At 49.0% G+C, this 24,724-nt stretch overlaps 1 protein-coding gene across 5 annotated transcripts; it reads right to left on the minus strand.

Annotated features, from left to right (window-relative positions):
* Positions 1-423: 423 nt before the first annotated feature.
* cdc42bpb (CDC42 binding protein kinase beta (DMPK-like)) lies at positions 424-23,337 on the minus strand. 5 transcript variants are annotated; one of them, XM_044107050.1, is made up of 40 exons: positions 23,166-23,337; positions 20,416-20,507; positions 16,920-17,003; positions 16,747-16,842; positions 16,528-16,676; positions 16,345-16,438; positions 14,743-14,943; positions 13,749-13,997; positions 13,444-13,672; positions 13,246-13,353; positions 13,038-13,171; positions 12,573-12,815; positions 11,580-11,690; positions 11,249-11,508; positions 11,068-11,173; positions 10,871-10,995; positions 10,681-10,786; positions 10,423-10,485; positions 9,561-9,709; positions 9,387-9,484; positions 8,980-9,059; positions 8,845-8,889; positions 8,481-8,549; positions 8,332-8,403; positions 7,804-7,909; positions 7,580-7,716; positions 7,330-7,469; positions 7,176-7,257; positions 6,887-7,103; positions 6,462-6,524; positions 5,745-5,986; positions 5,276-5,630; positions 4,504-4,601; positions 4,176-4,260; positions 3,993-4,110; positions 3,465-3,582; positions 3,072-3,302; positions 2,213-2,321; positions 2,029-2,090; positions 424-1,170 (listed from the first exon to the last, which is right to left on the minus strand). In XM_044107050.1, the coding sequence occupies exons 1-40, from the start codon at positions 23,332-23,334 to the stop codon at positions 1,048-1,050; spliced, it is 5,418 nt and encodes a 1,805-aa protein (XP_043962985.1). In that variant the 5' UTR covers positions 23,335-23,337; the 3' UTR covers positions 424-1,047. The 5 variants fall into 5 exon arrangements, with proteins under 5 accessions (XP_043962985.1, XP_043962987.1, XP_043962986.1 ...); XM_044107052.1 differs by lacking the exon at positions 10,423-10,485; XM_044107051.1 differs by lacking the exon at positions 8,845-8,889.
* Between the last annotated feature and the right edge of the window lie 1,387 nt (positions 23,338-24,724).

Raw genomic sequence — 24,724 nt, forward strand, 5'->3', positions numbered from 1 at the left:
AAGTACAAGTTTTAAAATAATAATTAGAAGATTTAATGTAGTAATTAGAAAGATAAAAGTTGTAATCATGAGTTTTATGTCATTATGAAATATATTTGGAGTTTTAGGTCTTCATTTATGGTTTTAGTAATAAATAAGAAAATAAAAGCCCTAACAGTTTTAAAATTTTCTCCTGAAGTCCCAGAAGTTTAGAAACGGAGCGATGCATTTCCTCCTCAGGTCTTCCGGCCTACTTCATGTTGTCAGGTTCCAGTAATCCTGCAGGTGTAAATACTTTAACTAGACCATCTCCCTGATCATCCTGGTTTTCAGGTGCAGAGTAGTTTGTTTCTAAATGTTTCTGATGGACGGGTGCATGGAGGATTTCACTGATCGTTTGGTGTCATTTCCTGTCGGAGCGTTACCTGTGCAGGTGAGACTCACTCAGACTCTCTGGTTCTTTATTGTGGTTTTTTGGCTGCTAAACATTTCATCATTACAAATATTCTTTAACTGATTCTGGAAGAAGTAAAAGCAGTAGTGTCCAGGTGTGACTCCGCCCCCTGCTACCTGTCCGGAGCCAGGGGGCGGAGTCAGATGAAAGGTGGTGAGGGGGGAGAGTAAAGATCATCATTTACAAATCAAAATTATTTTTCTCCTACAACAACAATGATGATGATGATGATGTGCAAGCTTAACAAAACTTTAAAATAATTAATACAGTGTTTTTCTTTTTTTCCTCAGAGTGAGACCTCCCGTCCGTCTGAGCGGCTAACACATGGAAAGTGTTTTTAATACAGAAGAGGAAGAACAGGAAGTGACTGGTCCCAGGCCCGTCGAACCGGGGCGGGGGGGCGGGGCTTCCCAGCAGGTCAAATCCATTCAGGTAAAACCGGGAAAAGGGGCGGGGCTTCCCAGCAGGTAAAAGCAGCAGTAACCTCAGACTCACTCTGTCATGATAAAATCCTCAAAGTAAAAGCTAAACTCCCAGTCTTCAGTCTGTCCGACAAGCCCCGCCCCCAACATACATGTAGGTGGGCGGGGCCTATCGTGTGCAAGGGGCGGGGCTTAGGGCTCCAGTTCCAGGCTGTCCAGAGTCAGCTGGCTGCGGTGGGGGGAGTTGGGGCTGGGGGGGCTGCTGGGGTTGGAGCTGTTGGAGGGGGTCGAGTGTTTGGTGGAGTCAGAGTCCGGCTGGGCGAGCGAGGGCGAGAGAGAGAGAGATAGTGAGAATCAGGGTGTACAAACTTTCAGCCATGAGGCACAAAATTCACTCAATAATAAACTGAGTTTTAGAAATGGACACACTACCGCTAACATGCTAACGACACTTTTTAGCTTAGCGCTGTAGCAGCTTTGCTAACTTAGCTTTTTGAAAATGTATTTTTCCAGATAAATTCTAAAGTTTTATAAACTTTCATTTCAATAAAGTTTATATTCATGCTCTTATTTTGAAGTCTGTGCGCAGCAGTTCCATTTCCTGTCACGTTCTCTACCCAGAATGCAACAGTTTAAAATCTCCTGATGTTCTTTATGTTTACTGTAGTTAATTATGCTAAATTAGCAACAGAGTTAACAAAACTCAACAGCCACAAAACTGAAACCACTTCCTGTAGAAACGTCCTGTAGGCATGTAATGACAGATCTGATCCTGTAGAGGGCGATATAATATGCTGTAATTCATTTTGTCAGTGACATGCTGGGTTAACTTTGGCACATTAGCTTCTGCTAAATACCATGTAGAATAGAAACAGACTTTATTCTGCAAAGAGGAAAAAGTTACTGTTTCTGTTTGAAGTAAACTGTCTTCTAAACTACTTCCTGTACTAATCAACTTAGTACAGATAACTTTTCAAAATAAACTTTTCAGTAAAGGTTACTGGATGTTTGTGAAACCTGATTAATAAATAAATTGTGTCTGAAAATCAAATTTTAAACAATTCAAAACGGATGTTTTGTTGGGCCACTTAAAACCCTTCAGAGGGCCACAAACGGCCCACAAGCCGCACTTTGGACGCACCAGCCTTTAATGGGGGCCGGCGGTGGATTTACCTCTCGGTCCAGGTCCAGGTCCGGCTCACAGGCGCTGCGTGTTGAAGCTCCGGAACTGAAATCTGGACCAACAAACACAAACATGAGCAACGGAGCAACGAAACACAGTTGAGCAATTTAGCTCCTGGATGCTATTTTCCGTTGCGTTGCCGGTGTGACCCGGGTCAACCCGGCGGGTTCTCACCTGACGCCGTGCGTGTGATGTGCGACTTGCTCCTGTGTTGCCGGGAGATGCTGGACAGTGGGCGGGGCTTGTCTCTGATTGGGTCGTCCTGGGCGGAGGGCATCACACTCTGAACACAGAACCAAAGAGACGCGTTGACCGACCCGAGAGCTCAGTTAAATATTAATAATCTGGATTATTAATATTCCAGATTATTAATCTGGTGCTGCTGGAGCAGAGTAAAAATATAAAAGCAACAAAATCAGGCAATAATTTGATCCGTTTCCATGGATTATTTATATTTCAGAGAGATTAATGGATTAATAAAATCTCTCCGTTAAAATCATTTTATTCTATTAAACTCAGTCTTAATTTGTCAAATTAAGTAAAATATGTAAACTTTTAAATCCCATAAATTTGAAAATGTATTTCTTAGGTGAAAAACCTAAAAAATATTAAAATAGAAATTCAAATTTTTTTTTGCACAACTGAACAAACTTAAAAAATTTTCCAACATTGTGGAGATTTAATTGAACAATTATCAATAAATTGTTAGAATTTATTCGTTAGTAAAGTCGTTTTATTAAACTAAAGTAAAATTTAAGTAAAAATATAGATTTATTTAAATTTTAAATAATTTTGATATTTCCCAGGAAAAAAACATAAAAATGAAACAGATGAATTAAATTCTGGGTCGTTTTGAGGTGAACAGGTTCAGAACCGGAGCACAGCTCAGTTCTTCATCCCCGTTACTATGGCAACCCAGCCAACGCTGCAGCAGGTAAAAATCAAGCCGCTGCGTTCAAGTCACCTTCAATCTGTAGGAAATCTGAGTTTGTTGTTTTCCTGAAGCTGCAGGAGAAAGAGAGCAGCTGCCTACCCTTCCCAGAGAGGAGATGGAGGGAGAGGAGGAGGAGGAGGAAGGCTGCAGGAGGCTCTGCTGGGAGGAGGAGGAAGAGGAGGCCTCCTTCTGCAAGAAGGCGCCGGCCGATGCCGACGTCATGTGATAGATGTGCTCAAAGTTGGAGGGGGGGGAGATGAGGGTGTGACGGGAGGAAGAGGAGGAGGGAGAAGGAGACGGGGAGGGAGAGAGGGAGATGAGGTCACCGACCTGAACAGAGAGGAAGAGGAGGAAGAGGAGGAAGGAAAGAAGAGAGGAGGAGTCAGTGATGACCAGAGCTGTGAGAGGAGAACATGCCATGCAGGGAGGAAGAGGAGGAGGAGGAAGAGGAAAGAGAGGGAGAAGAGGAGAAAGAGGAGGAAGAGGCGTTACCAGGGGGAGGTCCATCAGGACCTGCATGCCGTCTCCTGGTCCCATGTGGGCCACGTGGTTGAAGTTGGTCGGGTTGGAAATCATCTTGGATCGGAGCTCCGGGTCCCTCAGCATCTCCCTGACGACAGGAAGCAGAGGGGCGGGGCTTAAATAAGATCAGCTTAACAGGAAGCAGAGGGGCGGGGCTTAAATAAGACCATCTTAACAGGAAGCAGAGGGGCGGGGCTTCAATAAGACCATCTTAACAGGAAGCAGAGGGGCGGGGCTTCAATAGGACCCTCTTCCTCACTCATGTTATTCTGAACGGTGATGACATCACAGCAGAGGAAGTTTCCCAGCAGCTCACTGAGGGGCAGCTGTGGCTTTAACTGTCAGTTTTTAATTAAACGATGGAAAAACCTGACGACCGTCTGTCATTTTGACAGATTACAGCTCAACACTTGGTGCAGACGGAGAACATCAGAGGGAACTAATCAATCAATCAATCGATCAATTCAAGCTTTTCCTGGTTCTGAGGATCCGACTTACCTCCTCTGCTGGAGCCGCTCCTCCTCTGGAACCTTAAACAGGAACTTCCTCTTGCTGCGAGTCCGAACCATCAACTTCCTGCTGTGGTCCGACGTCTCCGGGATGGTGAGGTCTCCCTCTGCCAAGACAGAGAACCGTCAGCCGGTTCCGGTCCAGGTTCTGGTTCTGGTTCTGTGTTTGTACCTGACGAGGCGTTGCTGAAGTAAACCAGGCGAGGCGGTTCTGAGCTCAGCAGGTTCAGCGTTCCTTCAGCGTTCAGGGGCCGGAACTGGGGAGAGAGACACGGTCAGCTCTGATTGGCTGAGACACGGTCAGCTCTGATTGGCTGAGACACGGTCAGCTCTGATTGGCTGAGACACGGTCAGCTCTGATTGGCTGAGACACGGTCAGCTCTGATTGGCTGAGACACGGTCAGCTCTGATTGGCTGAGACACGGTCAGCTCTGATTGGCTGAGACACGGTCAGCTCTGATTGGCTGAGACACGGTCAGCGCTGAGCTCTGATTGGTTACCTTGCGCAGGGAGATGGTCTGGACCCATTCGGTGGTGTGGATGTCGAACACGTCCACTCCGTACTCGCTGTAAACCGTCAGGTGGGACGAGTTCGAACCTGAAGAACAAAGAAACAAATGAAATGATCCCACAGCATGATACCTCCACCACCATGTTTCACTGATTCTCACTGTAATGTACAGGATCACAGTATTTTTTATTTCTAATAACTGCAAAGAACTTCCTGTTATAGTCCTGTCCTGTAGTTTTCCAGTGATTTTGTAACTTTGAATGTTTTTGTATGAACATTTAAAGGTGAAGCTGCTGAAGTTTACAGTCAGTATGTTACTAAATGACTTGTCAATATTTCTAAATTATCAGCAGAAAAACGATTCTGAAACGCTGGAGGAACGGATGATGTGAAAAGATGTTCATTAATATTTTATTTCACTTATTGGAAGTAGAGTTATTAATATTTTAACAGGTTTGTTCTGGCAACAGGCCTGTTTACAATAAGCAATAAATCAATAGAATTACAACCAGATCAATAATTTCCATTTGATTCATTCATAAAATGTGATAAAGGTTTTAGTTTGGTCGTTTGTTCTCAGAATAAAATGTTTCCAGGAACTTCATCATTTATTTTGTTTATTTACTTTGAATCTTTAAAGTGTTAAAAATTCATCATAATTTAAAGTTGATTGATTTTTGATAAAATATTATTAAATTACTGGACAATAAAACAGCAATATTATGCTTCTCCTAATGACATCATTAGTTCTGGTGACCTACAGCAGGCCAGCGGCGCCGCGGGCCACATCAGCTCCTGGGTCCGGGAGCGCCGGCCCTGCCCGTCCACGTAGAGGCCCAGCTGGCTGAAACAGAGCAGAACCTCGCCGGCGCCGACCTCCAGGGCGTGCAGCGCGTCCATGGGCTGCTGGGCCAGGAAGGCCAGGGACGGGTCGGCCGGGTTCACCAGGCTGATGGGCGACGACTCTCCCTGCAGCGCCAGCAGGGCGAAGCCGGACGAGTATCCCACACACAGCCGGTCCCGCAGCATGCCTAGCCACTGCACCGTGCCCGGCGCCTGCACCTCCCACAGCTTCTTGTGGTACGGCTTCGCCCGGCTGATCTCGTAGCACTGGACCTGCGGGGCGGAACCCAGGGTTTAGAACCGGACCGGGGTTTAGAACCGGGCCGGGGTTTAGAACCGGGCCGGGGTTTAGAACCGGGCCGGGCCCGCGGCGTCGACGTCTCTGACCTGGCGTTTGGCGGCGGCCAGCAGGCAGGCGGGGCCTCCGGGTCGGAGCAGCCCGGTGGTCAGAACTTGGCAGTTCTTGGTCTCTGCCAGCTTGGTGTCGAAGGACGACTCCGCCCCGTCCAGAACCCCTGACGGGTAAAGGTGGACCTGCCGGTTCCGGCCGCACAGCAGAGCCACCATCTTCTCCTTGGGAATGAGTTCGATCTGGTAAACCTTCTTACTGTCAGCTGCCCGGACGATGACTGCAACACAGACAGAACCATCAGAACCACCAGAACCACCAGAACCCGACTGCAACACAGACAGAACCATCAGAACCACCAGAACCATCAGAACCATCAGAACCACCAGAACCATCAGAACCACCAGAACCCGCCTCAGGGTTCTGGTGGTTCTGTTTGGTTCTAAGCTCTGGGTGTCAGAACCCGACCCGGTCCTGGTTTCAGGTCCAGCTGCAGAAAGCAAACCCACAGCATGATGCTGCCATCACCGGCTCTAACATCCAACAGATTTATGTTCCAGGATGATTCTGACATTTAAAGCTGGAAAAGATTAGAAATAATTTCTTGTGGCACTGAAACGTTTCGCAGGTCGACTGTAAACCATCCAGTCTGGATCACCAGAACCAAAGAACTGAAGGATGAAGGATGGATAAAATCTACAGACGTTTCCTAAATGTCTTGGTGTTCTGGGGAAACGGCTGCGTTTCTGACTCACCGTCTCTCGTAACCTCGACGATGAACAACCCGTCTTCTGTTCCCAGAGCGATCCTCTCCCGATCTGCTCAGACAAACAGACATCAGGAGAAACATTTAGCTGATCTTCCAGATCAAACTTTTACCAGCTTGCAGCAAAATAATTTGGCAACATGTCATCAGCATAAAGAGAAACTAAAGTTCAGATAATCAAAACTAATCATTAAAAAAACATTTGAGATTTTTATTTGTACAAATGTTTTTTATAAATGTGTGTTTTGGACCAAATTATACAATATTTGTAATATTTTGTATTTCTAAACACAAAACACCAAGAAAACACAAACTTTGTGGTTTAACAAGTGGAAAAGTCCACAACCCGACTGAAAAAGAACCGTGACATCAGATCTGCAGAACTGAGAGGTTCTGACCGCGGCCGGTACTGACCCAGGACAGCGGCGCACAGTGCCGTCTTGATGAGGGGCAGCGAGGCGTCGTACGCCTCATGCAGGATGTGGACCTGCTGGCTCTTCAGCTGGTTCTTGGTCAGGATGTTCTGCAGGCTCTCCAGAACCCGGACCCACTTCTTCTTCTCCTCCTCGCTCTCCGCCAGCACCAGCAGCGACACCGGGGAGAACTGCGAGCTCAGCTGCGACGACGTCACCTGCATCAGCGACAGTTAGGATGCGGCGGCCGGCAGGAAGCTGAGCGCGCCGCAGGAGGCGGGGTTTCCTACCTTGAAGATGCAGGGGATGTCCTTCCTGGTAGCGTGGATTACGTCAGACGCCAACACAGAGCTGACGGACAGATCTTCATCTCTGGAACAAACCCAAACATTTAATAAACAGACGTCCGTCTTCCAATGACAAACCTTCTGACCCGGACTTCACCTGAGGTCCAGGACCAGACTGGCCACCACGCCCGGCTGGGTGGACTTCCCCTCTGGAATGTCGTAGAGAAACAGTTTGCAGTCCGACACCACGGCGAACGCTCGCTGCCAGCCCTTCTTCACGCCGCTGGGCTTCGGGATCTGCAGCAACAAAACGGAGCAAGAGACTCTGAAGCCGTGGCTGCTTCGTCTGAACCTCAGGAGAAGACGAGGAGGCGGAGAGCCGCTCCGCTGGAGGCCGGACGCCTTACCCGGACGTAGGCCTTGTAGGCGGTGCCGATGCCCCTCTGGACGTCGATGCCCTGCGGCCTCTTGGCCTGATCCGCCGGGATGGGGCACAGCAGGGGGGCGTGGTCTTTACAGGCCACATGGCAGATGAAGGAGCAGACTGGAGACGCATGGAGGACCCATCAATACAGAGATGAGCAACGCACCGAGCAGATTCTGCATCGGATGAAACCGCTGAAACATTTACCTTCGCAGGCGTATCCCTGGCGACTGAGACCCACCATCAGGGAGGTGCAGTGGGAGCAGAGCGTGGGGCTGGAGAACGTTTTGATGCTCAGCTGGTGAGCTTTGGGCTGGAAACACAGGAAACACTCAGGCTAAACAAAAAGAATTGGAGTTCAAAACTCAAAGAGTTTAACCAGAAAACAATGATCCAGATTCTACTGTAATCATTTAGAGCTCAATCCCAAAAATCTGGATTACTCTCATTAAGACAAATCAATAAATGGTTCAGAAAGACAAGGGTTCCTGTTTTTTGGGAAGATAAATCTAAATGTCATCAGCAAAGAGTGAAATGTGATTTATCTGCAAAAGATGGAATTCAAGGATGAGATTCCTGAGAGCGGAGCCCTGAGGAACTCCTGGTGTAAGAAGGAGAGAGGAGAGAGTTTCCTGAAGAACAGGTTGAAAGGTTGTTTCAGTCCGACTGTCTGGAACAATCTGCAGAAACGAGTTTGAGTCGAGTCGTTAGAACCAATCAGAGGCGGCGGCGTACCTTAAGTGTAGCCAGCGCTGAGCTCTGTAAGATGGGGGAGGGGCTTTCAGGAACCGACGCCGTTTTTCCGTCCTGTTGACACAAACAGAGCCGGTAAACAAACTTCTACAACCACAAACCTCCAGATACTGGAACCGTGGGTGGATGACCTCGGTCTCAGAGGATCGGGAAGGCGGCGTGGTGAGCGTCTTCTCGGGGGTGGAGTCCAAATCTCCCGTCTGAAAACGACAGAGAATGAGTTTTAGTCATGAGGGCGGTTCTGCTTGATCAGGACTTTGGTTCTGATCGTTCTGCTGCGACTACAGGCTGATGAAGACGAGAACACACTATGAGGACCTTCATGTGTGGGAGGGGCTTAATCAGTGGGAGGGACTACGTAAAGTGGGCGTGGCCACTCTGAGGTCTTCCCTGTCATTAGTGAGCAGCTATGATTAGATGTGACCACTAGGGGGCAGACGGAGGACCGTTGGGATGGGTGGAGGAACGCCGAAGGACCTGCCGGGAAAAACTTACTTCTTCCCAAAGGGCGAGCAGGGAGGAGGCGGAGCAAAGTGACGCCTCCAGGTCACAGAGAGACACAAGCAACAGTCATTTAGTCATCAGACCTGCTGGCGCTGTGATTGGTCAGAGCGTGGCGAGCAGACTCACCCTGAAGGTGAGGTCCGGAACCAGAGGAGACGTGTTGAAGTAATCGAACATGGAGTCCTGGAAGTCTGGCAGCTTCAGGCCTGCAGAGACACAAGGAGTTAAACACAGAGCCAGAACCGGGTCAGGGCCAGAACCGGGTCTGAGCCAGAACCAGGTCTGAGCCAGAACCGGGTCAGGGCCAGAACCGGGTCTGAGCCAGAACCGGGTCTGAGCCAGAACCGGGTCTGAGCCAGAACCGGGTCTGAGCCAGAACCGGGTCAGGGCCAGAACCGGGTCTGGGCCAGAACCGGGTCAGGGCCAGAACCGGGTCAGGGCCAGAACCGGGTCAGGGCCAGAGCCGGGTCTGAGCCAGAACCGGGTCTGGGCCAGAACCGGGTCTGGGCCGGCGTCCAGGACAGATTCCTGACCTTTGTCGGAGCGGGAGCGGCTCTCATCCACCTCCTTCTTCAGAGTCTCCACCTGCTCCACCAACTCCCGCCTCTTCTCCTCGGACTCCTTCAGCTTACTGCGGGTGGACAGACAAAGGGGTAAGAGGCGGCAGCGCCGAGCGACACAACATTCCCTCCGAAGTGACCCCTGACCTCTCCAGGTTGATGATGGCAGCCTTGACTTTGCGCAGCTCCTCCTGGACCATCTGCTTGGCCTTCAGCTCGGCGTCCAGAGCCGACTGCAGCTCCAGACGGGCCGACATGTCCAGCTTCTGGCTGCGCCGGACCTTCCACAGCGGGTCCTGCAGCGGGACGGAGGAACGGACAGCAGGATGAAACTGCAGCGGCTGCATCATGAGCACAGGACAGCAGCCAGAAGAGCAGCCCATGAAGCACACAGTGAGGAAGCATGTGATGAAAACGTTCCGCGGTTCAGGACAGGAAGATCGACAACGCTTCATAAAAATCACTCTTTTCACTCGGATCCTGGTTTAACTGGAACGTCTCCAAACCAGCAGCCTTCAGTAGCCTAGCACGCTTAGCTTCTGCTACATTAAATCTAAAGCTCTAATTTACTAAGTTAACGCTGTTTTGTAAAGTTTTAGTTGAATAAAGTTTAACCTCTGTCTTGAAGAAAAGTCGTTTATATTCATGTTTAGTGTTAGCTTAAGCTAAATACTACACTGGCACAGCATGTTAGCATTAAGGATGTAGCTCTTTAGCATTAGCTTCAACTAAATGTTGTGTAATTAATTAGCATTAGCTTCAGCTAGGTAACATATTGGTGTAGTTCTTTAGCTTAATGCTATATTGGCCCATCTGCTTTAGCATTAGCTGGAGCTTCCAGAACAAATGGTGCCCAGAACTGGAACTGATCCTGGATCAGTTCCAGTTCAGGAACTCCTTCAGTCGGGTCCAGAACCTTGAACCGGTCCTGTTGATGGTCCACATGCTGCTAGCCATGCAAACGTCCTACAGATGAGGCGGAGCGACTCCTTCATGGCCCAACACTCACCATCCTGTCTCCACCAATAGGAGGCCAGGGCTTCCTAGGGGGCGTGGCCACTCCTGACTCGGGCTGCCAGAGCGAGTCAGAAAACAGAACCAACACTGAGGAACTACAACGGGTCGGACCGCAACATTAACACACTCCTTCACAATAAAAGCCTCTCTGTTGCTGAAGGGAACATGTTTAAGCTTTTGAAACGAGGGCCGGTGCTGAAGGTTCCCAGGAACCAGAGACCTGACCCGGTTCTGAGGGAGTTGGGGTTACCAGAGGTCGGGCCCCCAGGCTGGAGCTGCGCAGCGTCTCCAGCTCCTCCGTCATCTTGGTGGCCAGCGCCTGCAGGTAGCCGCGGGCGTCCTTCTCATCGCTGACCCTGAGCAGAGAGGAAACAACGGCTGTGAGCGCACGGCGCCCCCTGGTGGGCGGAGGAGGCGGTTCTGATGGATCAGCCAATCACCACTGGATGATCTCTGCGATCTGAGCCTCCCAGTGCGCCACGCTCTCCTTCTTGGAGGACAGGTCCTGCAGGTCGTCCTCCAGCTGCCGGTTCTGAGCCGTCAGGTTGTCCACGAACGAACACAACTGCAGGAGGAGATCCGATTAGATCGGCGTTTCTCACATCAACACTCTGTGGTTCTGGACGGGTCGGCTCACCTTGTCCGTCTCGGCCGTTAGCTTGCGGTTCTCTTCAGTCAGCATGCTCTTCTCTCGCTCGTGTTTCTCCTTCAGCTCAGCGACGGCGTCGTCCATCTCGTTCTGCCTGTAGAGCCACACATACACCGGATCAGAACCCGGTCCTGCCCCAACCCGGTCCAGTCCGTTCTGCGGGACCCACCTGTCCCTGTTGGCTTTGTCCAGCTTGTCCCTGAGCTGCAGCAGCTCCTTGTTGGCGGCGAGCAGCGCCCCCTCTGACTCCTGCAGGCCCTTGCGGAGCGTTTTGATCTCGCCGGAATGGGCCGAGTCCTTCTGGAGCAGCTCCTCCTCGTAGAACAGAACCTTCTTATCCAGCTCCGCCTTCAGCCGGGACAGTTCCTGCTGGGACTCCGTGCCGCCGCCGCCGCCGACGACGACCGCGGCTCCTCGGCCCTGCTGGGACTGCAAACAGAACCACGGTGACTGGGCTGCTGCAGAGGACTCTCTGGTTCTGGTTCTGGTTCTGGTCCCACCTTCAGGCTGTGCAGCTCCGTCTCCAGCTGTTTGGAGTAAACTTCGCTGTTCTCCCTCAGCTTCCTCTCCTTCGACGCCTCCGCCTTCGCCTCATCCAGCTGAGCCTCCAGCTGGCACACAAACAAAGGCTTTTATTGTGAAAGGATCACTGCTTAAGGAGCAAAACATGAATAAAAATAAATACAGGAACATCTGGAAGACTTCACAGACAGTCCTTAAAACCCATAATATTTATAATAATAGTATTATTATTATAAATATTATTATTATTATTAATATGGGCTGGCTGGAGGAGAAAAAGACACAAACGGTCTTTGCTACAGAAACTGGTTGTTCCCGGACAGGTTCACAGAATTTTTAAAATATTTTTATATTGATCTGATGTGGTTTTGTAATTCCGGGTTTTCATTTCTTGTAAGTCAGAATTATGAAAGTGACAAGAAATAAAGTCTGGAAACGTGTCAGTGTGTGGGATGAATGAGAGTTTCACTTTCTGACAAAAATATTCTCACAATATTTAACACTTCAGATGTCAAAGTTCAACAGAAAAGTCTCTTCAATGTGGAAATGAATGAAACATGTCTCCCTCTGGTGGCCGTGAAAAGTAACTGCAGCTTCACGACGATCAATCTTTTGTCATATTTGGTCTGAAAATGAATTTCCACACCAAGAAATATGACTGAAAACTCAAAGATAAACCAGATTATCACTGAAGAAAGATTTAATTAATTCTACTAGTCAAACAGAGCAGGGTGTGTGGAAGAAGTGTGTTTGTCAGTAAGAAGTGGAGAGTGTGATGGCCAGAGTGGGTCGGCCTGTGAATCGAGTCTGAGCATTAAAGGCTAATACAGGATTTCACTTTCAACAGCAACATTTACCAAAATCTGACACTAAATTATACTTTAAAAGTCTCAGGTGTTCCTGACAGTCTGCAGGAAGCTTCTCTAGTAAAGAGTCTTTTATTTTGAAGAGTTTCATTGAGCCCTCCTCACCTCCTTGCGGTTCTTCTCTGTCTTGCGGATCTCCTGTCTCAGGGCGTCCATCTTCTGCATGAGCGCGTCCATCTCCTCCTCCTTGTCCCTCAGCTGGCGGGACAGGCGCTGCTTGGAGGAGCGCAGCTCAGCCATCCGCTCCGACAGCTCCGAGAACTCCTGCAGGGCCAGCTTCCTCTGGGAGTGCGCCTCCTTCAGCTCCTTGGTCTGGCTGCGCAGACGCTCCAGGGAGTCGGCCAGCTGCTGCTCAGAGGGAGAGGAGGTTTGGAGACTCTGACTTCATGAGGGGACGGAGAGGAGATGGAGGAGACAGGGAGGGTGGAGGAGACAGGGAGGGTGGAGGGTGGAGGGGACAGGGAGGGTGGAGGGTGGAGGGGACAGGGAGGGTGGAGGGGACAGGGGGGACGTGGAGGGTGGAGGAGACAGGGAGGGTGGAGGGGACAGGGAGGGTGGAGGGGACGTTACCTTGTGGATGTCGTCCTTCTCCTGCCTCAGGGACTTCACCTGCTTCTCCAGGGCCTTCATCTTGGAGGCAGAGCTTTCGTAGTCCTGCCTGAGCGTGACGGCCTCCTCCAGCTGGTGCTCCAGCCTATCAGAGTCTGCCACATTGCAGGAGAACGGGTCAGGATCAGATCCGGGCCGACAGAGGCCGGAACCGGACCGACTCACTGACCTGCCAGCTTCTTCTTGAGCCGGTCGATCTCCTCGTTCAGCTTCTTGATCTCTTTGTCCCGGGCCAGAGTTCCTCCCCGCGCCGGAGCCTGGAGGGCCTGGGTGGACTCTGAGGGGTCAGAGGACCGGGTCAGGGTCAGAGGACCGGGTCAGGACCAGGACCGGAACCAGCCGGTTCCTTCCCCAGGCGTTTTCCCACCTTGCAGTTTGCGGTTGAGCTCCTGCTTCTCCTGCTCCAGGCGGCGGATCCTCTTCTCAAACGCCTCCACCTCTGAGCCGCCGCCGCCGTCTGGCTCCGTTCGGACCCCCGGCGCCGCCCGGCCGGCCGCGCTGCGGTCCAAGAAGCAGCTGTCGGTGGTGAAGGTGAAGCCAACAAAGGGGAGGTGCTGGCCGGTGAAGCCGGTGTGAGACACCGGCGGTCCGATGTCCTGAAGACAAACAGAGCCGTGAAGGAGCAGCGGAGGACGACCGGAGGTTCTGGTTCCGGTCCGCTCCGGGCCTCACCGGGTTCTTCAGGACGTCGTCGTCCACGTCGAAGTTGGAGGTGTCGGTGGGCGAGGAGACGTCGGGGATGTACGGCGCCTCGGCGGAGCGGATGTTGTCCCAGTCGATGCCGCTGAAGAAGGCGTGGCCCTTGAAGTCCGAGATGCCGTTGAGGCCCAGCCGGCGCTCCCGGGAGCAGAGCAGCCGCTGGATCAGATCCTTGGCATCTTCAGAGACGTCGGTCACATGGGAGGGGAACTGGAAACGCTCCTGGAAACCAGACAGGAAGTCAGGACCGGGGGACGAGCAAAAAGAGAGAGAGACGTCCGTCCACTGAGGGACACGCTCCCATTTAGAGGACAGGAAGTAGGACAGGAGTCTGGAGACGAACCGTAACCTGGAAACGGCAGCAAGACTCCAGCCAGAGTAATCTGATTACATTCTGGGTTCAGGAAGAATAGAAGATGGAGCTGGACAATATGGCTGAAAACCACAATACTAATCATGATCCTGGTCAATAATTACCAAATTATTATTGATTAGTTTTATTAGATATGCGACATCCAGCTAAACTGGTGGCGTGTCATTTCCTGTTTCAGCCAGGTTTCATTTCACACCGTTTTTATTTTAAGCAGCTATGAGACCCGATGGAGAAACTTGAAACTGCTGCTGCGCAGGACAGGCTGTTGCTAAGCAACCAAAGAGTGAGCGAGTTAGTTACTGGAGCAAATCTTGCTTGCTGTGAAGGAAGGAAAAATAAAAAAGGAAGAACAGAAAGGTGGCAAGGCAGGATGGAAGGAAGAAAGAGAAAGGAGTGAGGAAGGAAAAGTAGGGAAGGAAGGAAGGATGTGCAGTAAGGAAAGGATCCTAGCCGTCTCTCGTTGTTCGTTTCCTTCAGTTTGTCAGTTTCTCCTCTGAGGTTCGGATCAAAACAAACTTCCTGACATCAGGAACATTCTGCCTGGATCTCTGCCGGCTCAGCGGTTCTGGTTCCGGTTCTGGTTCCGGTTCTGACCTCGTGGTTCATGATCTTGCCGTAGGTCTCCACCAGCGACTCGGCGTAGAACGGCGTCTCTCCGTACAGCATCTCGTACATGCAGACGCCCAGCGACCACCAGTCGCACTCCGGCCCGTAGCGGCCCATCCCGTCCTCCATCGCCTGCAGGATCTCTGGGGAAATGTAGTCCGGGGTTCCCACGGCAACAGACGACTGCACCTGCAGCGCACACGCAACAGGAAGCAGAGGCTTTTATTCTGAAGTAAATTACATCTTTTCTTTCTTTCTGAAGTTCAGCTGCAGAGAAATCAACTGAACCGAACCGACCCGATCAGAACGGCACGGGTCTGACTCAGGTTACAGGAGACAAGGAAGGAGGGAGGAAGGAGGGAAAGAAGGAAGTTTGTTTAATTCTGTTTTCCAGTCATGGAGAATCCTGGAATATGTTTCCAGGTGTTCCCAGACTTTCCAGGACCCTCCTCTGAGTGAATCCCTTCACTGTAAAAATGGATCGGCTTCCTGTTGACTTTATTAAAATCTCCTGGGATCAGGAACAAACTGCCAGAACCTGAGCAGAACCTGTTGGTTCCTGGAAACATGATCGGGTTTTATAAACACCACGATTAGATCAGGATGAGATCGACTTAAATTTATTTTATTTAAACATCCGGATCTTTTCTGTTTTCTTGGCTGTGGAGCGATCGGCTTTCCTCCTGTTCAGATAGGAACTCGCTGAGTCTTGCCTCATTACTCACAGTGTGGAATGCATGACCAGTTCAGTTCAGTTCAGACCAGTTCAGACCAGTTCAGTTCAGTTCATTTCAGTTCAGTTCAGTTCAGTTCAGTTCAGTTCAGTTCAGTTCAGTTCAGTTCATTTCAGTTCAGTTCAGTTCAGTTCAGTTCAGTTCAGTTCAGTTCAGTTCAGTTCAGTTCAGTTCAGTTCAGTTCAGTTCAGTTCAGTTCAGTTCAGTTCAGTTCAGTTCAGTTCATTTCAGTTCAGTTCAGTTCAGTTCAGTTCAGACCAGTTCAGTTCAGTTCAGTTCAGTTCAGTTCAGTTCAGTTCAGTTCAGTTCAGTTCAGTCACATGATTTCCACGTTTATTAAAATGTTTCTGCAGGTTTTTTAAAACCATTATGAATTAAATTTAAGACTTTCTACTTCAACCTGCAAAGTGATAATAAATGTCCACTTAGCCAGTATGGGATGCTAGTCGCTAGTTAGCATTAACATCAATTGTCTGAAATAAAAATGTTGATTCAAACTTTTGACTGAAAGAAAAAACTAAACTGTCCAACCAAGACAAAATTTAAGACGTGTGATTATTTAAGGCCGACTTGTTTTCTATTAACAGTCTTAATTTAAGGCCTTAATATTAGTTACATACATTTAAGACTTTTTAAGGACGTGTGGACACCAGGTATCGACCAGCTGCAGGTTATGATGAAATATGTAACAGTTTGTCAGCATGAGGTCTAAAGAATGATGGCAGTGAATTCACTACTAAAGGAAACTGATGATGGCCTTAAAGGCAACATTTAAGCTTCTACCTTCATAACGTTACAACGCTTCGCTGTAAGGTGCCTACTTCCTGTAAGCCAGGCGCTACAGGAAGTAGCTTACCGTTCCGTCCTCCATCATCCGCAGACACGAGCCGAAGTCGGCCAGCCGGATGTGACCGTTGACGTCCAGCAGAACGTTGTCCGGTTTGATGTCTCTGGAAAAGCAACATTTAGACAGTTAGGACGCCTGAAGGCTCCACCAGGGGGCAGCATTCGAGTCATTCCTCCAATGGGCAGCAGCTACCTGTGGATGTACTGCTGCTGGTGGATGGAGTGGATGGCCAGAACCATCTCTGCCACGTAGAACCTGGCCATGTCTTCAGGGAGACGGTCCTCAAACTTACTGAGCAGCGTCAGCAGGTCTCCGCCCACGTAGTAGTCCATCACCAGGTACTGCAACACAGCAACAAGTCTGTCAACAAGTCTCAGCAACATCAGGCGGTTCAGAATCCACCGGACCTACCAGGAAGTTGTCATCCTGGAAGGCGTAGTGCAGAGTGGTGATCCACTGACTGTCCCCTTTCACCAGGACGTCCCGTTCCTCCCGGAAACACGCCGTCTGCACAGAGGAGACGCCGGCAACATGTTGGCAACACGGCAGCAACGTGTGATGAAGAGGAGGAAGGCTGGACTCACCTCGGCTCTCTTCAGCATCTCCCACTTGTTCAGGATCTTCATGGCGTAAACGCGCTCCGTGTTCTTCATCTTCACCACGGCAACCTGCAGCAACCAGGGAGCGTCAACACGGCCAACGATGCTCCAGATTAAAGCTTCAGTACAACACAAGCTGATCATCACTAATAATCAATCAATTATTCACATGATTAAATTAAACTGATGCATTCATCTCCAGTTAACTTGATAGATAAATTCTCTCTTTTCACCATTTATAGATTTTGTGTCGGATGTTTGATGAAAACTCAACATTTCCAGGGAAAAGAGGCCGTTTGCTCACTCTGTGTTATGCTAACAGCAGTTAGCTTTCGTCAACAACTCTTCGGCAGACGTGAGAGCGTTGCGCAACGCAAATAATCATCCGGCCTAAAAACATGGAGTAAATAGTAAAACATGATTTAATGAAGCTTTGAGGAAGATAATTTGCCTCCAGGAATTTTAACAATGGAGGAACTAAAAACATTTGATGAATCGGTACGGCGCTGTTCTGTTTAAAGGTTTGTGGTGAAAATGGGTCATGTTTGTTTGTCCAAACCTCAGATTAATCCAATAGATCATCTATCAGAAAATTTAGCTGAACATTTTTAGCAACCGACCAAATCGAGAGTTTCTAACTTTTTCAGAAGATTTGATTGTTGATTTTTGTTCTTTCAACATAAAAAACGTTCGATTGTTCTGTATTTATCAACTCAACAGTTTCCCCCGCAGCATCATCCTGCCACCACCATACCCGACACAAATTGTTCCGTTTTGTGATCAGCTGAGTGGATGCTGCGAACTGAAACTGGACTTTCTGTTCTTCATGTTGTTTTCTGACCTTTGGCAGCTTCAGGTTTCATTTCTCCACTAAGGAGTTTTAATGGAGTTTGTTTAGAGATTAAACTGAGCTTCCAGAGCACAGCTGCACCTTTAAGAGCTTCGGCTGAACAAAAACAGCCACACCTGGAATACCTGCCCGGCCACGCCCGCTCCGCTCCGACCCAAAGCTGTCGGTTCAGGATGTTCCCCACAAGCACAGCAACACGGCGATGCAAGTGTGTTTGAGTCCCGAGGCGGCGGGCAGGTGTGGCTGCGGCACACCTTTCCTCTGGTATGTGGGCGACACACACACACACACACACATCAGCACCAGCGCGGATCAGCTGGTTGCTCAAGCGAGCGTTCCTGAGGAACCTGTGAGCGAAGGAGGAACGCTGCCGCCTGAACAGGAAGTGCAGGAAACTCTCACTTCCTGCTGGATCTCATCCCGTCCACATCCTTCCTATTCTCAGGAATTTGGAATAAAATCCAAACCCAAAGTAAATTCAGAGCTGCTCTAGAAACTCTGTAACTATTGGTTAAAGGTTTTGACCTCTGTCTGAGCTCGGCTGCTGGAAACGGACAGAAACACGAGTCCAGTCGGATCAGAACCGATCCCAGCCAGGAGTCATTCAGAGCTGGAAACAATAAGAGGAAGGACTTCCTGTAGGAGGGAATCCAGACAACTTCCTGCTGATCTAGAGTGGCGTTTCTACGCTCCAGGACTCACCAGAACCAGGCAGTCGGGTCGCTGCAAAGCTAACAGGCTAATAACCGAGCCAAACAGCGTCTGCCCAGACTGATGAGGGAAATAAAACATCAGTATGCAGACGACATTCAGATTTATCTTCATTTGAAGTTCAATCGGTTTTCAGCTAAATCAACTTATTGATTTTATTCCAATCAGTAGCCACGTTTAAACCAATTCTCCTGCAAATTTTGAACAATTTGTTTTAATGCTGCAAAACACAAAATGTTGTGTTTCAGTTTCTGGGTTGGAGCGAATCGATCCTGTTATCACAGCAACACGAGGCTGTGATAAACAGGAAGTAGAGGTTGTTAAGTGACGTTGAATTTGTTCAGTGTGGTGCCTCTGGTAAGGCTCCGGTGTTTGGAGACGTTCGCTACGTTTGAACTTATCTGGTAAATGTGTTTCCATTTCCTCCTTAGTGCACCGACTCTTTCCCAGAAAAGACAAACCAAAAAATCACAAGTGAGCGAAAAAATATTTTTACATAATTGAGGATGTTATTTTGAACGTTTCCATTTTCATCTACTGTGATGTTTCACACAGAATCGATCTGATAGGTCAAACCAGACCGATCTGTTTGGATGGGGAGGGAGTCGGTCATGTGACCTTTGTTTGGTCATGTGACCTTTGTTTGGCCATGTGACCTTTGTTTGGTCATGTGACCTTTGTTTGGTCATGTGACCTTTGTTTGGCCATGTGACCTTGTTTGGTCATGTGACCTTTGTTTGGTCATGTGACCTTTGTTTGGTCATGTGACCTTTGTTTGGCCATGTGACCTTTGTTTGGTCATGTGACCTTTGTTTGGTCATGTGACCTTTGTTTGGTCATGTGACCTTTGTTTGGTCATGTGACCTTTGTTTGGTCATGTGACTGTGATGCGAGCGTTTAACTGAAGCAGAGGTCAGAGGTCGGTCAGAATAGAGGAATATATTTAATGTCTGTAATCAGCAGTTGGATGTTGATGTCGGCTGAATTAATCGATGCGTCTCTGTTAACGTCGCCATGACTTCATATTGAAGACCAGATGTTTAGAGTCGTAACTCATGGCAACAGCAGCTGGTTTTAATCTGACATATGATGATCTGTATTAATAGAGAAGTTAATAAATTTCATTTATTAGTGACCTTGGACGGGTTGGTGAGCTGTAGCAGAACCATCTGGGGTGTTTACACTCCCTGCTGGACCTGGACTTTGACTGGACCCGTTATCACAGTGCTACAGCCAGAGCAAACAACATCATGCTGGGGTCAAAGTTCAGCACCCAGCTTGACCAGCAGCGCATGGACCCAGATTCTGGGTTCTGACCAACATTTTAAACCGGGTTCTTCTGACCCGGTTTAGAGCCAAAACGCCGTTTCAGCTTTAAAACCGTTTCCACTCAGGAAGTTTAGGATTTTCATCAGGAAGTGGAAAGAGATTATTTATTGTTTGTTCCTCTGGTTACATATTTATATTTATTAACAATTATATATTCAGTTTGAAGTTTGCAAAACAAAGGAAAGATAAAAGGCCACAAGGAAGAGAGAAAGAAGACAAAGAAGGAAAGGAAACAAGGACAGAAGAGAAGGATGCTTACAAAAAACAGAAGAAAGAAGGAATAAGAGAGAAAGGAAGGAAGGAAGGAGAGGAGGAGGAATGTAAGGGAGGAATATAGGAGTGAAAGAAAAACATGAAGGAGGGATGAAGGTCACAGAGAAGGAAAGAGACGACCTTTAGAGACCAGGACAGAAAATAAAGTCTGGAAATCAGAAAAATTCTCCTATTCTCTTATTTTTCCTTTCCAATTCTAACCAGACCCAAAGAACTGGATCAACGTCCAGCCAGAACCGGACCAGAGTAGAACCGGACCGGTACAGAACCGGACCAGAGTAGAACCGGACCAGAGTAGAACCGGATCAGGAGTCCTACCTCCCCGAAGGCTCCTCGTCCGATCACCTTCAGCATCTCGAAGTCGTCTCTCTTCAGCCGCATGTCCTTCACCCGGCTGGTGAACGGCTTCACTGCAGACACACAAACACACGTCGGACCTCAGAGGTTCTGGAGAACACCGGGCCAACAGAACCGACCCGATCTGGAGGCGCTGGAGCCCCGCAGACCGCCGGCCCTGAAGCATCTTTAATTCATCTGATCTGGGATCAGATTTATGTGGGTCACTCTGAAGCAGAGCCCAGAATAGAAACCACAGAACCAGAACCAGAACCAGAACCAGAACCGAGCGCAGGCAGGACCTCAGGCCATTCTGGAGAACTTCCCAGACGGGTCCGATCCAGATCCAGAGTTTTTATCCCCTTCAGAGAAGGATTCCTGCGGTGTCACCATGGCAACAAGTGATGGAGCCTCAATTTGTTTTCAGATTAAAGAAACGTCTGCGTTTCCCCGGCAACCAGCGGCTCGTTTCTGCTCATCATCGGCAGGAAGGTCGGGTTAATCTGGGCCTTCAGTTTGGACCGTTTAAATGTAAACATCAACAACTGGTTAATGTCTGGTTCTGACCCAGTTTTTAAGAAAAGTCCAGCAAGTTTGATGCCAGTTTGGATGAAGGTTTGGTACCAGTGTTCTGCTGGAACGGCAACAATTTGACCCAAAATGGCCCGATAACCAGGATGAGAGACCAGAAGGTCCGGACCTTCTGGTCAGAGGTCCGGTGTTCAGATGAGACCAAGACTGAGACAGAAGACGAGACCTTCTAATCAGGAAGCATCATGCTGTGGCAACCAACAGGTTCTGACCAGACGATGATCCAAACAGAACCAACCCGGTTCTGGAAGGGATGACACAGACTGACATTTCCACTGAGCGGTACGGCAACAGATGGTCCGGTACCGCACCATTCCTGGGTCCGTTTCAGTTGACAACGGTAGAGTCCGGTTAGGGTGGAGCTCCTGGCGTCACTCAACACGTCCACAGAACCACCAGAACCACCAGAACCTCTAAGATGATGTGATCTCTCGTAAGTCAACATCTGTAGTGTGAAGAGAATGGGACCATAAACCCGACCCGTTTGGTACCACTGAGTGACTTTTGTTTCTGAATCCAACCAGAAATCTGTTGAAAACACTGAACTGCCACTAAAACCATGAAGAGCAAATAAATATCAGAATGTTGATATTATTTCTGATCTTCATTCAGATGGGATGAACTCACTTTCCTAAAAAAACTAAAATATTCTCAAACGTGTAACTAAATCTTTTGGACTCTCATGACGCCTGGTTCTGGATTTACTTTGTTCTGAAGAGATCCGTTACAGACAGTAACGGTTCAGAATCTGGTTCTGCTTTACAGCAGCTCTCATGGTTTTGTCCATTTATTCTGCTGACGTCTTCATGCTTCATTCAAACTGACATTAAACCTCCAAATTCAGCCGGAGCCGAGCAGAACCCGACCGGAGCCGAGCAGAACCCGACCGGAGCCGAGCAGAACCCGACCGGAGCCGAGCAGAACCCGACCGGAGCCGAGCAGAACCCGACCGGAGCCGAGCAGAACCCGACCGGAGCCGAGCAGAACCCGACCGGAGCATCTGAGCCTTAAGCAGCTCCTGGATCCAGGTCATTTAAATCAGGACAGGCTCTGAAACAGGGACAGACTGAACCAGGACAAACTGGGCCACCAGGCAGCTGCAGCCTCCACGCTCAGCCGGGCCTGGTTCTGGCTGTGAGCAGAACCAGGCCCGGTTCTGGCTGTGAGCAGAACCAGGCCCGGACCGGGTCAGCCCGCTTCCCCTCCGACTCCCCTCATTGGTGATGGGCAGAAAAACTCACATTTTTTAGTTGTTGAATCACGAAACCTGCAGATGATTTGATTTTATGTTCTACCCTCTTTAAAGGGGCAGCAACGTGTTTCTCAGAAAGATGGTGTCATTTTGTAGCATAATCCAGAAACTGTCACCTCCTGTTGTCAGGTAACGCTACATACATCAAATATGACATAACGCCCTGAAATTGGGCCTCTGTCTCTTTAAAATCTCCTGCTCTTTCTGAGGCTCCGCCTCCAGGAAGTCATCCCAACATGGCTCCTCTATTAACTCTTTAAACATTTTTACCAGCGTTGCTCTGAGCAGCAGCTCCTACAAAGAGCTCAGCAGCTGGTGGCTAATTGCTGCTGGCTAGTCTGAAGGAGCTGAGAGGGGGAGGAGCTACAACTCAAAGGTGGGGCTAGGTTTTGGACCGAATGGTTGCCATGGAGATTTAAGGATTTCTCAAACATACATAGAAGAAAGCAACACTGCAGGTTTGATTTTGATGCCATTTTAAGGTGACACTGCCCCTTTAAAAGGAGACCTGCAGTAGATTAAAGCAAACCAGAAATCGGAACTGGCTCAGTTAAAGCCTGATCTGTGGCCTCAGCTTGTTGGACTTTCTGGAATAATCCAGAGGAAGAATTAGAGCTTGTCTTCCTAAAATCAGTGACTCTGGATCTTCTTCCCATCGTTAGAGGCTCAGTTGCGGTTCCTCTGCTCCTTCCTCCCAGGACCACACCCACAGATTTCCCAGGGATCCCAGAACAGATCCCTGATCGTTTCCAGAGCTCCCATCAAAGCTCCTGTCATTTCCTAACCGGAAGAAGCCCGCAGAACCCGTCCAGATCATCCAGCACCCCTCAGATGCTCCCGGTCCGGACCTGTTCAGTGAGAAGAGCCGGTTCCGGTCTACGGTTCTTACCCCAGTTCAGAAACTCGGTGATGTGCTTCTCCCTCTTCAGCGGGGAGTTGGAGCACTCGGTGTAGAGGCAGAGCAGCAGGTCCAGCAGCGCCTCCACGCTCAGGCATCCCGCCTCCTTCTGCTCCAGCAGCAGCTCTTCCAGCCGCCGCAGCCGCTCCTGAGCCGACATCCTACCCGGCTGGAACGCTCCGCTCCCCCGATCCGACTCCCGCTGCCGCCCGCCCCGCTCACCGCGTCTGCGCCGCCGCCGCCGAGGCTCCGCTTCCTGCCGAGGCTGCTAGCAGCAGCTAGCCCGTTAGCTCCGGGAAAACATTCCCGACATTTTGAGCCGCCGGGATGTCGCAGAGTTCTGGCCGCCTTGCGCTCCGTTACAGCCGGCCCGTCGCGTCGTGAGCCGAACAGCCAGCAGGCCCGCGGCTGTCCGCCCTGCACATCGGCTTTAATCCGGTAAATCTGGACTTTCCGCTCAGAATCGGGACGTCGGTAAGACCGTCGACTCTCAGGCTGACCGCCGCAGCTCCATATCCCCCGGTCGGTCTATCAGTCCAGGAACGCAGCCAGGAGTTCCGAACCTGAACCGACTGGACTCGGGGCGTCCGTCGGAATCGGGCCGCGGCGTACAGGGGGTCTACGGGCGGTTTTTGGTCAGTTTGAGGCGCCTGCCGGTGTGGCTGATCAGTGGGAATATGGCTGAATCCAGGTCGGATCATCCAGAACAAGTCGAATGTGATGAGCCTCATTTCCGGTCAAAGGAGCTTCAAAATAAAATAAGTTTATTCAGCAGTTGAATAAGTTGATATTTTGTAGTGCATTTTTTGTTTGTTGGAAATTTGTAATAGGATTCTGAGTTGAAAAGCTAATTTAATGTTTAAGTGTATAGGGGGCAGATATTATAAGTTAATACGGATTTCTGCTTCTTTTCATACATTATTTTTTTAGGTGTTACATAAACTGTTTACATTTATTATTGAGTGAATAAAATAAAATATATATATATTTCATTATAAATAAAAAATTAAAGCTTGGTAGTAACTTTCCATCCATCCATCCATCCATTTTCTAACACCCTTGTCCCTGGTGGGGTCGGGAGGAGCTGCTGCCTCTCCAGCGAACATTTCGGGCGAGAGGGGGTCACCTGGACGGGTCACAGTGGTGGTAACTTTGTGATGCGCAATTAAATTGTTTACATAAGTTCCTTTATATGATTATGATGATGATTATTATTATTAAAATTATTGTTTTTAGAATAAAATATCTTTTATTTCCAGCCACTGGGGAGTTATTTCAGGTGCAGCAGCGACATTGAGGCATGTAGGTTCATACAAAAATTAAAAAGAGTGTAAATTTTTTATATATATTATATATAAAAAGGTTATTAATAATACACTGTACACTTCACTGTATGCTTGTTTTTATAAATACCAAAAAGTAAACAAAAACATGCTAATCATAAAACTGGTTAAAACTCATTTTGGTTTACAAATGTTTACTCTGGTATCATGCTCTTATTTTGAAGGCTCAAATCCAGTCCGCGGAAGTTGGTCTCTGCTGTTGAACAA

Source organism: Gambusia affinis, linkage group LG22 (genome assembly GCF_019740435.1).
Source record: "Gambusia affinis linkage group LG22, SWU_Gaff_1.0, whole genome shotgun sequence".
Classification (NCBI taxonomy): Eukaryota; Metazoa; Chordata; class Actinopteri; order Cyprinodontiformes; family Poeciliidae; genus Gambusia; species Gambusia affinis.

Coding starts and splice junctions, on each gene's coding strand:
- cdc42bpb (XM_044107050.1), bottom strand. CDS start 23,334: ATGTCGGCTCAGGAGCGGCTGCGGCGGCTGGAAGAGCTGCTGCTGGAG. Junction 13,172..13,245: donor GCTCAAGAAGAAGCTGGCAG/GTCAGTGAGTCG, acceptor GCAATGTGGCAG/ACTCTGATAGGCTGGAGCAC. Junction 9,060..9,386: donor CCGCTCCCGCTCCGACAAAG/GTCAGGAATCTG, acceptor GTGTCTCTGCAG/GCCTGAAGCTGCCAGACTTC.